Source organism: Cygnus atratus, chromosome 3 (genome assembly GCF_013377495.2).
Source record: "Cygnus atratus isolate AKBS03 ecotype Queensland, Australia chromosome 3, CAtr_DNAZoo_HiC_assembly, whole genome shotgun sequence".
Taxonomy (NCBI): Eukaryota; Metazoa; Chordata; class Aves; order Anseriformes; family Anatidae; genus Cygnus; species Cygnus atratus.
The window spans coordinates 101,018,475-101,033,059 of NC_066364.1; the positions used below are offsets into that span (position 1 = coordinate 101,018,475).

At 35.6% G+C, this 14,585-nt stretch overlaps 1 protein-coding gene across 1 annotated transcript in view; it reads left to right on the top strand.

Annotated features, from left to right (window-relative positions):
- USH2A (usherin) overlaps positions 1–14,585 on the top strand; it is a 422,856-nt gene that overhangs the window by 249,994 nt on the left and 158,277 nt on the right. Inside the window, 1 exon segment of the mRNA XM_050709829.1 lies at positions 13,247–13,426. Coding sequence (XP_050565786.1) covers positions 13,247–13,426 — 180 coding nt within the window.

Here is a 14,585-nt window from a genome sequence, read left to right on the forward strand (position 1 = left end):
CAAATACACACACATCATAGGAATTAAAGTGAACAGCCTGGGAGCTCATTGGATATATTCTTGTCATAATAAGTTTTATTGCATTTTTGGGAAAAATATTTATCATCTTAGAGTAAAAACAATACATCAGCGAAGAGTATTTTGTAATATATAAAACCAAGAGAGAATGTTCTAATTGCATAGACACCTTTAAATTTGCCATTTCTTTATTTTTCAAAAGTTTAAGCATCCAATATTAATGTTTGTTAATGCCTGTTCTGTTTTTTTGTTGCTGTTTAATTCTGATACTGCTGATGTTACTTATTTTTGGTTACTAGCATGGCGAGCTCTTGGTAAATAGTTTCCATACTCATGGTCAACACTTATCAATAGCCAATTGAAAGAGACAGAAATAATATCATAAACTGATTGACAAAGTCACTGGAATTGCAAACATGAAATGTAGATCAGCAGGAGGTAGTTCGGATTTTTGGGGATAGAGGAGGATGCTGATAATGGATTTTTGCATAGGTTAACTATGCTTTTAACAATGTATGTGAAAGAAATTTCAATATCAATTAGCCTTCATTTTTTAAATTCAACTGTATATTTTTCTGACAGTATTTCCCTCTGAAAGTACTCCTTCAAAGATAGGAAGGAGCTTTGTTGAGTCTGCTTCACCATTCTGGTATTCCAGATAAGCATTTGTTCCCAGAAACTGAATATAGGATTGAACATGATTTAACAAATTAAGGGCTGTATCCTAGCTCTTCAGCACTCTGGTGATGTGCTTTCCTGCAAAGACAAGTTGCTTTGCCTCAAGTCATTTTAGTCCTGGAGCCTCCATGGAAGAAGCCTTTAGGAGGAATTTGTTTTGTAATTCATGAGTCCAAGGCATGAAATAATATTATCAGATCTTAAACAGCTTTCCTTTCTTTAACAGAAGCTTTATTATTATTATTATTATTATTATTATTATCCGATACACTTCCAATTCTCAGAGACAGGACAGGATCAGTCTTGTTTCCCTCAAGAAGTTTCCTTATCGTAGCCCTATTTATCTTCTGGTGTAGTTTAGATTAAGTACGGGATCAATTTTAATTGCATCTGGATAACTGAAACGAAGTTCTTGCACAAGAAAAATCAGGCACTACCCCTTTTCCAGAAAAGAGATTTAGAGGGAACTTCTCATCTTCCTTCCTGTGTCAGATGACTACATTAACACAAAATGAGTCCAAATCTGTAATCATATGGACATTGTGATGCCTTTGAATGCAAGTTTGACATCAAGAGAATCTTTAACTAGCTATATGTTCTTAGCGAGTTTCAGTATAAAAAATTGTGGGGTTACACTCAGCAATCTCAGTTGTCTAGAGTGTAGAAATCAGGGTATGGTATTTTCTGATTTTTTTAGTGTTTGCAACTTCTATTGTTGACATATCCAAGGTTCTTACTTTTCAGCAATGTAGTTCATCCTGTATTTTTGTAAAGAGAATTATTCATCTGGCAGCTCTGCTTATTTGGAGATGCTGTGCAGGAAAGCTTCCTTGTAGAGTACTTTATTCCTTTGGCAAATGAGAAAACTGATGGTAGAATACAGCAATTTCTTGCAAAAATAACAATAAATAAATAAATAAACAACAACAACCAAACCTACACTTATAAACAAGATGACTTTTGAATCTGTATAGTAGGATTTTGGTTAATCATATTAGTTTGATATTTACAAAATATATATAAACAAAAAGAAGGAAACAACATCTATTTACTTGGCTTCTATTCGAACATTCCTCTTACAATCTTGATTGGCCACAGTACTTTCAATACACTCTCCAATCACAGTATAAATATGGAATGTTAAGAATCAATCTTGTGCTTAAAAGCAATGTCTGCTGGGGAAGATATGCCACCTGGTGATGCCAAAAGAAGTGGGGAGAGGAGTGCTGAAAACTCTTTCAGATCCTAGCATGTCTTGTGTTGAAGGCTTGAGAAAAGAGAAAATTTTGTGGGATGTTATCTTCAAAGAAGAAGGTAAGCATTTTACATTTAGATCTGACAACTTAAAAGTTTTTATTTTATTTTGAGAATTAAAATTCAGAAATGCCTCAGCATTTCTAAGAGACTTGTTAGGCCAGTTTTAATAGTGACTTTCTTTTAAATGTAAGAATCATGGTAGTTTTTGTTATTACCTCAAAATATAAATATCTGAGTATAGATTTACATTTACAGTTACTGCAGCTGAATATGCAATATCTGACAATAGATAAGTTAGGATGCACTTTAATCTTTGCAAGAAAACACCTTTTACAAAAATAGTAGTATAGTCATTCCTTATATTTAATCAAAAATTATATTTGTATGTAATCAAAAAAAAAATCCTAATATTTAATCAAAGCATATGAATCTCTATTTTCAAGCAACCTTCAAACAGTTGCTTTTTTTCCTTTTAACGAGAAGTTAAACCTTTCCTCTTATGTAACTGAAACATTTGAGAAACTGGTATGAAAGAAATATGAATATATTTTTCCATGGTAGATAAATATCAGGACTGTTTTTCTCCTGCATTGTCTCTTACCAAAGATGTGTATTATGTCCCATGTTCCTGTGCCCTGTGCCAGGGATGGATCATTATTTACTAAAGACAGGAAAAGTTACTCCACTAAGGAAAAGCTGGTTCACAGAAGCTCAGCCCATGTAAAAGGCTTAATTTCTGTAGAACTTCAGTACACACATATCCTGTGAAGCGCAAGGTACATCATACCATGATTCATGATTGTTTTAGTAAGTCTAACTTTGTTATTTTTATTTTTATTTTTATTTTTATTTTTATTTTTATTTCATATAAAGTAGCTAAATATGACTATGGAATACCTTTGATGTGTCTAGATGCCAGTGAAATTGCACTGTGGTTGGTCTAGAGAACTGAGGGCAGTACTGGGAGGTTGTAAATCCTCCACATACTTCTATCTATCCTGCTGACCTTGGGCAAGTCATTTAACTTCTGTGTAGCTGTCTCCCTGTTTGTAACATAAGGATAGTAATAGTTATCTACCTCCCTGGTGCATTGTCAGGATTAATTAGCTAATGTTTGCAAGTTTTCAAGCTATAAAGTACTATATAAATGCTAGGTATTATTGTTACGTGAAATGGAAATTACGGACTTGTCCTAAAGATGGTTGAGCGGGGAGAAAATAGGATGCATAATCCATTTTCAACTAGTCATGTTTAATCTACTAACAGATAAAAGGACTTAGGAATACTTTGGCATCAAGGAATGTGACATTTAAAGTTTGATTTACATGGCTAGAAAACTTGTGGTTTTGCACACACTTTAGGATAATTATTAATGTTTAGTCAAACTTCAGTAGATTTTGAACAGCTCACAATACACCATCTACTAGCATAATTTCCTTCAGCACCAAATATCCTTTTCTTTATTGTTTCTTGGTACAACTGTGTTGAAGAAAAGCAAAAGAAAGCAGCTTCTGTGATTTCTACATTGGACTGGTTCTTGAGTAAAGAATCTGGCTTTTTAATTGGTCTTCTGCACCTCTCTATTAATGGTCATGTTTTTCTTCATGTGTATACTTGTCTTTTTCTGTATTGTGAAATTTGCTGGCTTTTGTGTTGCAAAAGGGGTATATGATGCTGAGCCTCATGTCTGTGAGGTATGTATTGTCACTTTGTATAGTCTGAAATTCCTATTGGCTGCCAACAGCAGAATAGTAGGATAGTCTTTGAGACTCTGCCACTTCTTTGCAATAGCCTAGGGAATAATAGCAGTCTTCCAGAGATGGCACTGGTAAACAGTATTGAGCAAAAGAAAATTTGCTGATCAGTTCTCCTATGAAAACAGTCTTTTAGTTAATGAATGTCTTTTAGAGTTTTTAACTCTCATGAAGACTGAGGAAAGCCACTTTAATAGTGCTTAGGTATCTATGGTAAATCCTAAATGCAAAAAGTAATTTATGACATCAGACAAAAAATTATTAGTGTCAATAATGTAAATATGTGATCCAAAAAAACCACCAAAACCATATAGTCTGACTAGATCTTCCACAGATGAAGAAATTGTTTTTGGATAGTTGTGTGTCTTGATTTCAAACAAATGCTTGTATATTAGAGAGAGCGATAGACCCATCTATTTCCTCAAGTAGAGAAAGCATGATAAAATTTTGTTTTGACAAGATTTGATGAAGTTTTTATTTCAATATTATAAAGGGGATCAAATTAGATTTTAACTATGTAACTTTCTTATTTTAAGTCAAAAAGATCAAGATACTTTGATAGGTCTTCCTTTTATGGGGATGATCATGTGCAGTTACTATGGATGTTTATGTTAATCTACATATTTTTGCCCTAAACAGAGTAGAGAGTGCTATTCTACAGGTACAACAAACACTCATCTGAGTGATTCTGTATTTTTTTCAATCTACAAGTGCACCATTTATGATGCCTCATGTAAGATGACTGGAAAAGCCAAAATAATGTCCTATGTCAAATAAAAATCCCAGATCAGGTTTAGATCTTCATTTCTTCCAAAGTATTACAATGAAGTGTAATGGCATTTGACAGTATTGGCATTTTTTATATGACTACTTTTGGCTAACTCAGCATTCTGAAAAAAATAAATAGCGTTTTCTCTTTGTGATTGAAAGGGTTAAATAGTACCAATTCATTACCACTCACAGAAGGATTTATTTTTTTCTCATAAATCAGTTTTATTCCACATTTTTATTATTCCCTTGGGTCAGCTGCTCCAATTGAAATCAATACAAGTGCAAGTGACACAATCAATCTAGATATTTGATTATGGATTTGAGACTCCCAGTTCTGCTCAGTGTGTTTAGCTAGTCTCCTTCTGATAGTGTCCCTGGAGAATGGAAAATTCTTATTGACATCCATGAATTATGGGCATAGATTCAGAAACTAGATACTGTGATAATCTCCATTTATGTAGAGATGCAGCTAGAGAAAAAATGCTCTAACCACAGAAAAACAAACCTGAGGATTTTAAAGCTAGCTGTTTCCAAATCTCTTTTAGTGTGTAAAATCTCTCATGAAATAAACTTAATAAAGCCTCATCTCAAAAAGCCTCATCATAAAGCCTATAAAACCCCTCAAATAAAATGGATTAAATCAATAATTGCATGCTGTATTATCAGTTTAACATCACAAGAACAGCAAACATTTTTGTTATTTTGTTATTCGATGTCCTCCTGTCATTTATATACAACATGACCTTACGCCTGTTGTGATGCTAAACTGTATTGGGACATTAAAGAAGACACACTGGCCAGTCAGGAGCTCCTAGACATTGTGCTTCTGAGGCCACAAATGGGCAATACACAATGTTGTACACTAAATCTTATCAAAGGTGTTGCAAATTTTCCCTACTTCATGCAAGCATCTTTATAGTTTCATACCTCTCTGAAAGTTGCAACTTGAGTGAATTAGCAGTATAGCTGTAGATGCCTGGACTTTTGCTTACTCCACCAAGCAAAGAAGCAGAGTCTGTCCAAAGAGTTGTGAGACCTCAGACAACTGTCATTTTGAGTAATCTCATGCAAGGTGTGGAAGCCTCTGTTGAGCTCAAGCCTTTAACCAGCTGAGATTTGTTTTGAGTTCCATCACAATACGTGGCTTCTGGGCTGAGGGAGTTTTATCGTTTCTCCACTGTTTGTAACATCTCAGCAGTTAAGAAATAGTTCTCTTGGAAGTTTGTTATTACTCAACGTCATCCACCATAGCCCATTGTTTTCCTCATGAGATCATCTAGGGTTTCCTTCTGGTTCATGCCTGTATATGATTTAATGCTTGTTTACAATGCATCTCTCTTGTTTACAATATCATTGTATTGCATTTTCCTCCTTACCATTGTAAGCAAGAGAGAGACATCTAGATGAAGATATAAATACACCTTTCTCTGAGTATAGGCACCAGCAGTAGACAGAAAACACCATTTAATTTCTTGGTCAGATTGATGGTTGGATTTAATGATCTTGAAGGTCTTCTTCAACCTCTCTCAAACTTTCTAAGACAAATGTTTCAAACCCTTAATCATCTTTGCATAGATTCTACTCCCATAAGTCCATGTCTTTTCCATACCAGGGAGCCCAGAACTGGACCCAGCACTCTCGAGGTCCCTTACCAGGGCTTAGCAGAGAGGAGAGATCCCCTCACTTGACCTACTGGCACTGTTCTTCCTAATGTGACCCAGAAAGTAATTGGCCTTCTCTATTACAAGGACTCACTACTGGCCCGTGTTCACCTTGTTGACCAGTAGGACCCCCAGGTCTTATTTTCAAAGCGGCAAAGTTGCTTTCCAGATAGTAAGCCCTCAGCCCATAGCGGGAGCCAGCCCAGAGTAATGAACAAAATACTCAGCATATGCATATTGTAAGCCTCAAGACAATCTAAGATAGCTGAACCAAAATAGCCTGTGAAAAGTCACAGAAAGTGCCTTTGTCTGTTTTATGGTGAAGGAAACTGAGCTGCAAAGAAGCAACTTCAGTAATACAGTCAAAAGCTCTATGTCTTTGAATTGTCACATTTCTGCTGCATGAGGTGTTAAGGACTTCCATTTTGTTCTTTAAATAGTTTTTATTTTTCAGTCTTGAAACTAAAAGCAACTTTATTGGGGCAAAGGAAAAAAAATAAGTTTTTCATTGCGGGTAAATGTGAACTGTTCATTATTTACAGGAGAATAAATAGTTTGGATTCATAGTTTAGTTAGTTTACCACAGTGCTTTTAAATTATCCATCTTGCTTCATCCAGCAATTCCACCTGGCCCCTGAGAGTGAGAATGAAGGTTTCCTATGATAAGAGTGGCTTTAAATTTTGGCCTCAGCTTGATGGAGGGAGACCGTGATCTGTCCTTAGAAACAATACATCTGTCAACTCAGGAGCAGAGGAACAAATAGCAGATCAAGGCAAAATCAGCAGTGCACTCATCTGAAAACAAAAACAACAACAATAACAACAACAACAACAACAATATTTTTTTGAAAAGAGGGGTATAGAGTCAAAGTATAGTAACACAAAGCACCTCATATGAGCAGTATAACAATGACAATTGAAAAGCAGTTAATTATTACAGTTGTTAGGAGGAGAAAGTCACCAAAAAGGTGAGAAAATATTTTGATCTGTTTTTAATGAGAAAATGAAACTGATGGGAAGTTACATTTTTGATTCTGAATAGTGCACTAGAAACAGTGGAGAAGGGAGAGGGAAGGAAGAAACAGCTGAAAGGAATAGCTAGTGTGGAAGTTAACAAGGCTGAAGAACAGGTGAAACTTATGGACAAAAGAATGAGCTTACAGAAGAGGAAATGTGCACATTCACAGAAAGACATGGTGTCATAGAGCCAGGAACCAGTGCGATGGCAGAAACTGGTGCTCAGTGAGGATGAGATGACTGGGGTGATGGGGAAAGAGGACAAAGAAGTGAGCTCTTCTTTCAGTTTTGTTATCCTATTTTGATATTAACTTTTCCTGTTACATAAGATAAGTGCTTAACCTCCACATGCTCACACACACACAAAGCAGGTACAAAAATAACTGCAAGTTTTTGTGCTAATTAACCAGGTGATCTTTGTATAGTTCTTTAGATCTGTATATGATCTATTCCTTGACCTGGATTTTTTGCTACTTTAATTTTTGGTCTAGTCTTCTACAGTGGGAATAGTTCTGTTTCTATCTATTTAAATATTGTGGAGCAACATGCTCTCTAATGTAAAAAAAAATGTTATTAGGACCTCTATGTACATAATGGAAACAGTAGAGAAGTAGATATTGGTAACTGTATTTCAGAACGTGATGTAAAGCCTTAAACTCGCTTCTCCTCCTCCCCAAAATCTTTTGCCGTGTAGTAGCGCACAGTATGTAGTGTACTCTTGTGATTGAAGGCTTATGCTATTTTGAAATAGCAATATACAAAGAAGAAAATAACTTGACAGACATTTGTGATGATCAGACTAAAGTGTTCCCAGCTTAATTATCTTACAGGTTGAAATATTCATGCATGTCACAAATTAATGGTCCTGTAATATCACTTTAGTTCAGTGAATCTGGTGAGCAGTCAGTCAATTTCTAAGGACGCTGCACCACAAGTAGGAAGAGGTAGAAATTTTCTGTTATACAAAGAAGACTCAGTTATTAAAGTCCCAAATGAACAGAGAAGCATAATGAAGCTGATTTTTGACCCAGTATCTTCTGTATAATGATGGCCAGCTCTTGATGATTAGAGAAGGAAAAAACATAAGCATCCAATGAAAATTTTTTTCAGGCATAGCCTCCTTGCTTTCTGAAGTCAGCAGCAGAGTCTAGTTCTGTCAGTGTGTTTGTGATATGGACATGTTAGACTGGTTATTTTTAAACTTACTACTTTAATACTCACCAATGCAATGATAATAATCAGTATTCAGTAATTTGAAAAGATTGCTTGTGCATATGAAATATGAGTTTTTGCTGTTTAATACATAAAAAACAACAACTCAGTTCATGACCTTTTGCCTTAAATTCATCAACTTTTGTCCGGATAGGAAGACTACCCTTAAACATGACAAGTTCGGGGGCGGGGGGGGGGGTGGAATTTTAAAATGTGAGATGGATACATTTGGTTTATATTATTTCTTTTTTTCCACTGCAGCCTTTGTCATGAGAATGGTTTCATGTTGTACCATTTTCTGCACTCCTTACAACCTTTGTCACATGAATAAGATATCAGAACACTAATGACTAATATACAGTATTCTGTGTCTGCTGATACTATACTGTACTACCATGACCTTTGCAATATTATGTATTCTGATTGGCTGTCCATTTCACCTCTTCCCCACAAGTTAATAAGGCTGTAAAAAGGAGAGAACTTGAAATGGCCAGCCAGTCAAATTACAGAATATTGAAAAGGTCAGAGCAGTACAGCACACAGAAAAAAATTACGGAATATATGAGGCATTAAAATTCTTGTGACAATGATTATAACAAGAGTGGAAAAGGGATACCCATTTATGTTATTTCAATCTAGTGAACCCCATAGGATGATGGACCCAGGACAGCAGTAATTTACGCACCAGCAACCCCCAGGAGCTTTATTCACCTATTTACAGTAGCACTCAGTGACAGGAATGCACATTTGCTCGGGAGCCCCCTTTGAACTGTCCACTCAAAAACAAACCCTCAAATGCAAATACTCACCAGCTACTGTGCTGTGTGAAGCTTAGCACTCTTAAGCAATGTTTTTTAATGGTTTATGTGTTTGTGTATCTTGTTAACGTAAAGATGACCAGGGAACAGGTCAGTGCACCGGGCCTCTTCAAGAAGCCGGGCATCGGGCACCGGGTTCAAGAAGCTTTTGGATGATGCTCTCGGACATATGGTCTGATTTTGAGGTGGAGATTTTTGGTTTAGAGCCAGGAGTTGGACTCAGTGATCCTTGTGGGTCCCTTCCAACCTGGGATGCTCTGTGATAGTCTATACTGATATTCTATTGCTCAGTTTTATTTCAAGTTCACATAGTTTTTCAGTATGTTTATGGATACTCTTTAGCCCTAAATTCTTCATTTGTTTAATTTTTTCCTGAAACATTGAGATACTTTGTTCTGGTCTAACTAACTAGGAATAAACTGGGAACAGCACACCTTTTACTCAAATTTTGGATTTAGGGCAAAAAAATCCCTCAGAAATATTGGCGAAAATATGGAGAGTCGTACTAGCAGGAAGGCTAGTGAAAGAATAAAACTATCATGATGCAAAACGATGAGATTAAGTATGGGGAAGCCTTTTGTGTTTGTGAAGGGTTTGGGTTTTTTTGAGATGTTATGGGGAATGTTTTCTCTGAACCACCCTTGATCTGAGTTCACATTTTGTAGAAGTGCTTGTCTCCCTAAGTTTTGAAAGACATGGTGAGCCAGTTCTTCTAGGATTTTTTTTTCCTCCTTAGTTAGGTTTTTCTTGTTAGCTGTGTCTCGAGGGGGTCTGTCTTGCTGGAGTGCTTGTGACAGCTCAAGGCAGGAGCTACGAGGCAAAAACATGCAGGAACAAGTAGGTGTTCTGATAGGAACCATTTGTCCAAAGTAAAACAATATCTTTTAGGACTTTACCAGTGTCTGAGGCAGTTGCTGTCTAGGACTAGCAGCAGCTTTGCTGATAGGCTAAAGCAGGATCGGCGAGCAGGGTGGAGAAAAGTGCGCATATGAAAAACGGAAAAAGAGAGGCCTCATCCACTTATACTCACAAATAGGGTCCACACTGGAGCAGTCTAGGCAGGAGTGGCACGGAATGATATGACAGGGTTATCGCTGTATCGCTTTCCATCAGACTGGGCCTATGTCTGCATTTTCCAGCCCACTGAAAGCAAAGTTTAAGCAGTGAGAAGTGGCAAAGCTGTATACTGCAGGTCATCCCCAGCAAGACCTGCATTTTAAAGATGTTTTAATATTTCCCTTGCCGGTAACAGTAACTTTTTTGGCTGGCAATGCAGATAAAACACCTTTTGTCTGTGTAAAATTCAGTTTAGGAAACTTGTAAGCGCTTCTTGGGTTTTTGTTAGAAGTAATGAGAAATTTTGAATTGCTATGTTGTCTAACTCATTGTAAATTTGCAAGTTCATTTTTGAGCTGAATAAAATGGTTATGTAATTACATACTTCTCCTAATTATTGAGTAATTATATACTTCTTATAATTGCCGAGTAATCACTCTGCTATAACTAGAATTTAATGTTACAACTAATTGTATAATTACTGTATATTAATGTTGTTATCAAGGCAACTTGGAATAGAGTGTTATCCTTTTAATTCTTTTTCCATTACTCTAAACTGTATTTTTTAAAAGATGTATAGTTAGCCATTGGAAGAAAGACTAATGGTGGAATAGAAATATCAGCAGAGGAAGTACATGCTTTCATTTTGGGCTCAGGTGGGTGAGAATAAAAATATTAACATGTTAAAACTGCACTGCAGATTGAAAAAAGTTAAATTTTCTCAAGAAATGGCACATAAATTGCAGTTAGGGAGCCTATCCTATGGATCTAGCCTATGTGCCTTGATCTATCAACAACTGGATTTGTATTTTTTTCCACATATTGTAGGTGAAACATTTAAAAAATGCATCTCTTTTTCACAGCCAGAAGAGTCTTTAAGAGTTTTGCATAAGTAGGACCTTAAGAATATGTATTTCAGACATTTCTAATGGCTTTATTGTTAATAAAGCAATACATATATTTAATAGTCATGTTGCTTGGTGGGCATCACAAAAAGTAAGTCACAGATTGCCTGGTGATGCACAGGAAAAATGTAGTAGATGATGGGAGAAAGGTGCTTTGTTGGATTATGTCTACTCCCAAATCACACACAGGGACAGTTTCACAAAGATGCCTAAGGTGGGTTTAATAGACAATTTAAGAAATTACACCAACTAATGCAGATGCATTTTTCCAGTGCTGGCTGAATAGTCAGTGCACATAAGAGTAATGACAGACTAAATAACTTAGTTTCTGCAAAACTGATATCTCTGTGCATGGAATGTGTAAAACTTGATCATCTTTTTGCATGATAGGAAGCTTTGCCTCCATTGCTGTTTATAAAATAGTGTCTCTAAGGCTAAGGCAAAATTTGGTGAACTCCAAAATGAATCCATGAAGTTTCATGAAATTCTTCTAGATTTACACTGCTGTAGTCTGTTTGGGCAGTCCAGTGCTATGGCACACTGTAATTCAGGTAGAATGTAAGCAGTAAGGATCTAGATCACAAAGCAGACATAAAAAGGCTCAACTCATCTCCCTCCCTCCAAAAATTAAAGTCAGTTTGCTATATGTCAGCGACAGAGTAACTGAAACACTGTGCAGCTCTGTGAACATCCAGTGTGTGGATAATAATGGAGTGGCTTGGACTTGTACCATAAGTGAATTACAGAATGTTTTTAAGTATTAGTGGAAAGTCCAGATCACTCATTCATGGTAAAATGTAATATGAGCATGACTAAAAGGTACTGCATTTGCACATTTAAGTGAACGTCATAGTAATATGGAATATCTGAAAAACTGCTTCAGGTTTAATTTCAGTTTTAACAGTCCACTTGAAACTTGCATAAAAATGAGTAAACCCAGTGAGGTTCACTTAAAATAATTAAGAGAGAATTTCAGTTTTTTAAACAATTGCATCTTATTTAGATTTTGTAGAGGACTCAGACTTGAATATTCAATCTTCTGCCTGTGATAATGTCTTAATTTAAGATATTTTAATAGCTATTTTCTGTTTAATCTCATTGTGATACCTGTGGTTTCAAAGACTTCTGTGATTGTGCTGTTGTTTGTAATGCAGAATTTCCATTGACTTCAATACAAGAGCTCTTCGTGGAATGATGGATAGTAGTAATAATATTAATCATTTATATAGCACTTTAGATGTTCAAAATATTGGATAATCTTTAAATTAGCCCAGCTTTGCTCTCAGATATGTGAGTGAAATCTTCATTGAGTCAAAAAAAAAAAAGTAATGTGTCATGCTATTTTTTATTTCCTAATCTTGCTCATCAGGTATTTTGAGGAGGTGTTTTTTCTGTTGTTTGTTTGTTTTTGTAGGGTAGAATATTTGCATAGTTTAAATTTGAGGTCTTGAAAGGGATGTAAAGGACACGTAGTGGTGTCCTCTGATGATTTCAACAGATAAACTGCATACTTAAATCCCTGTTCTATCTTTGAGCGGATGGCAGGCCATGCTGGAAAGAATGTTTCTTACTGCAAAGGGGTAATTCTTAGGTAGACACTGGCGTTAGCTTATACTAGTTGATAAACTCCTGAAGTAAGTGCTTTTCTAGTGAATTCAAGAAGTTGTACAAGTCTTACATAGCCATAAGAATTGGCCTTAACATTTCAACTGCTCCTGACCAGTTTGCATCTGCAGTTCTCACATAACTGCCCATGAACATGAGTAATTTCTGAAAACCGGCTGCCATCTGCAGCATATAGTGTGTGTGCGTGTATATATATATATAATAAAAGGTGTGTGTGTGTGTATGTCAATCAGCTTTGCAACTGCATGGTTGCTCTGTTTATTTTTCAACTTCTATGAGTACAGGAAACCATTAGCAAAAAGAGGAGAAAATGGGGAACAATATTCTTCAAATTAGCCATTTTTTGGCATTACTGGTATTAATGGCAAATTTTCACTTGAGCAGAAGTCTTGCTTAAAGAACAGCAAACTGTAGAAGACACAAAGCCTAACATTTATTCTTCTTCCCCCTCACCCTTTTTTCTTTCTTAATAGCTAACGCTAATTATTCTGTTGTAAATGGCACTTGGATCTTACACAGCAGCAACGAATCCAATGTATGGGTACCCATTAAAGGACTGATTCCATTTTCTAACTACACAGTGCAAGTGAACGCTTCCAACAGCCAGGGCAGCTTGATAAGTGATGCTATAACAGTAGTCATGCCTCCAGGAGGTAAGTATGAAAAAGTGCTGTTTCTGTGCATGTAACAATTACACAAATATTTTGTTAAACAAAACGTTATTTATTATTGCAACTGAGGACTGGAAGCTAGAAGAATATGTTTGCATTAGTAGTTCTTACTGACAGAATTGTTCTTTTCAGCTTCTAATTTATCACATTGCTCAATTTAAAAAATAGAAAATGAAAACAGGTAGCTGCATAGATAACATTGAGTAAGTAAGAAGTGCATCATATGTCTTTTTTGTTCTTTTTTTTTTCTGTGAATGGTGTTAGATTCTATTTTGGGGGGCTAATCTAACCTAAGAATGTAGAGTCATCTTCATTTTGCAGTCTGGTGTAACCTTAAGAAAGGCAATTGCAGCGTGCTGGTTTACGATGAATGATACTTTAAACCACTTTGGATATTATCTTAGAAAACAAAACAAACAATAAAATAAAATAACAGAATTGAGCAAATACTCTCTAAGTACTGCCTTTTTTTTTTTTAACAATGAAAGCTCAAATTAACAGCTGATTTATGTGTGTTACTTTTGTGTTCTCTTTTCATGGACATCCAAGTGAACTAGCTTTTGCTGAAGAAATGCCACTGGAAACAATGAAGATGTTTTCAAATCATAAAATGAGAGCCTAACTAAACTCGATCTTGAGAGATGTGTAGATATAGCTGATGAACACAAATAGTGTAGACTGACATACATATAATATGAAAGTAAAAACAAACAAATCCAATCAATCAAACAACAACAAACACTAAATAATACAATTACAAAAAAAAAATTTACAGTTGGGACAATTTGCTTGCACCAAATGGATTGGTTTGGGGACAAACCAAGAAAAAGACTTCTGAAAATTGTATAAATAAAAAGTAGAATTTGTATGACATTATCAAGCAAGATGAAAAGGTTAAGTCCCATCACACTTTGTATTTTTCCAATCTGTTTGTTAAATTATAGGTATTATTAACACATACACATTCTCATATAATAATAAAACCACATATGAGTTATACTGTTCTCTTAAGACACAGATATGTCTAATCCCAGTGTCACTGTTCAATTTTGCATGAAGAAATAACAAAATCTGGTAGTGAAAATCTTACCAAATGAAAAAGTAAAGGATCTTTAAAGATAGACAAGGATGTGCACAAGTT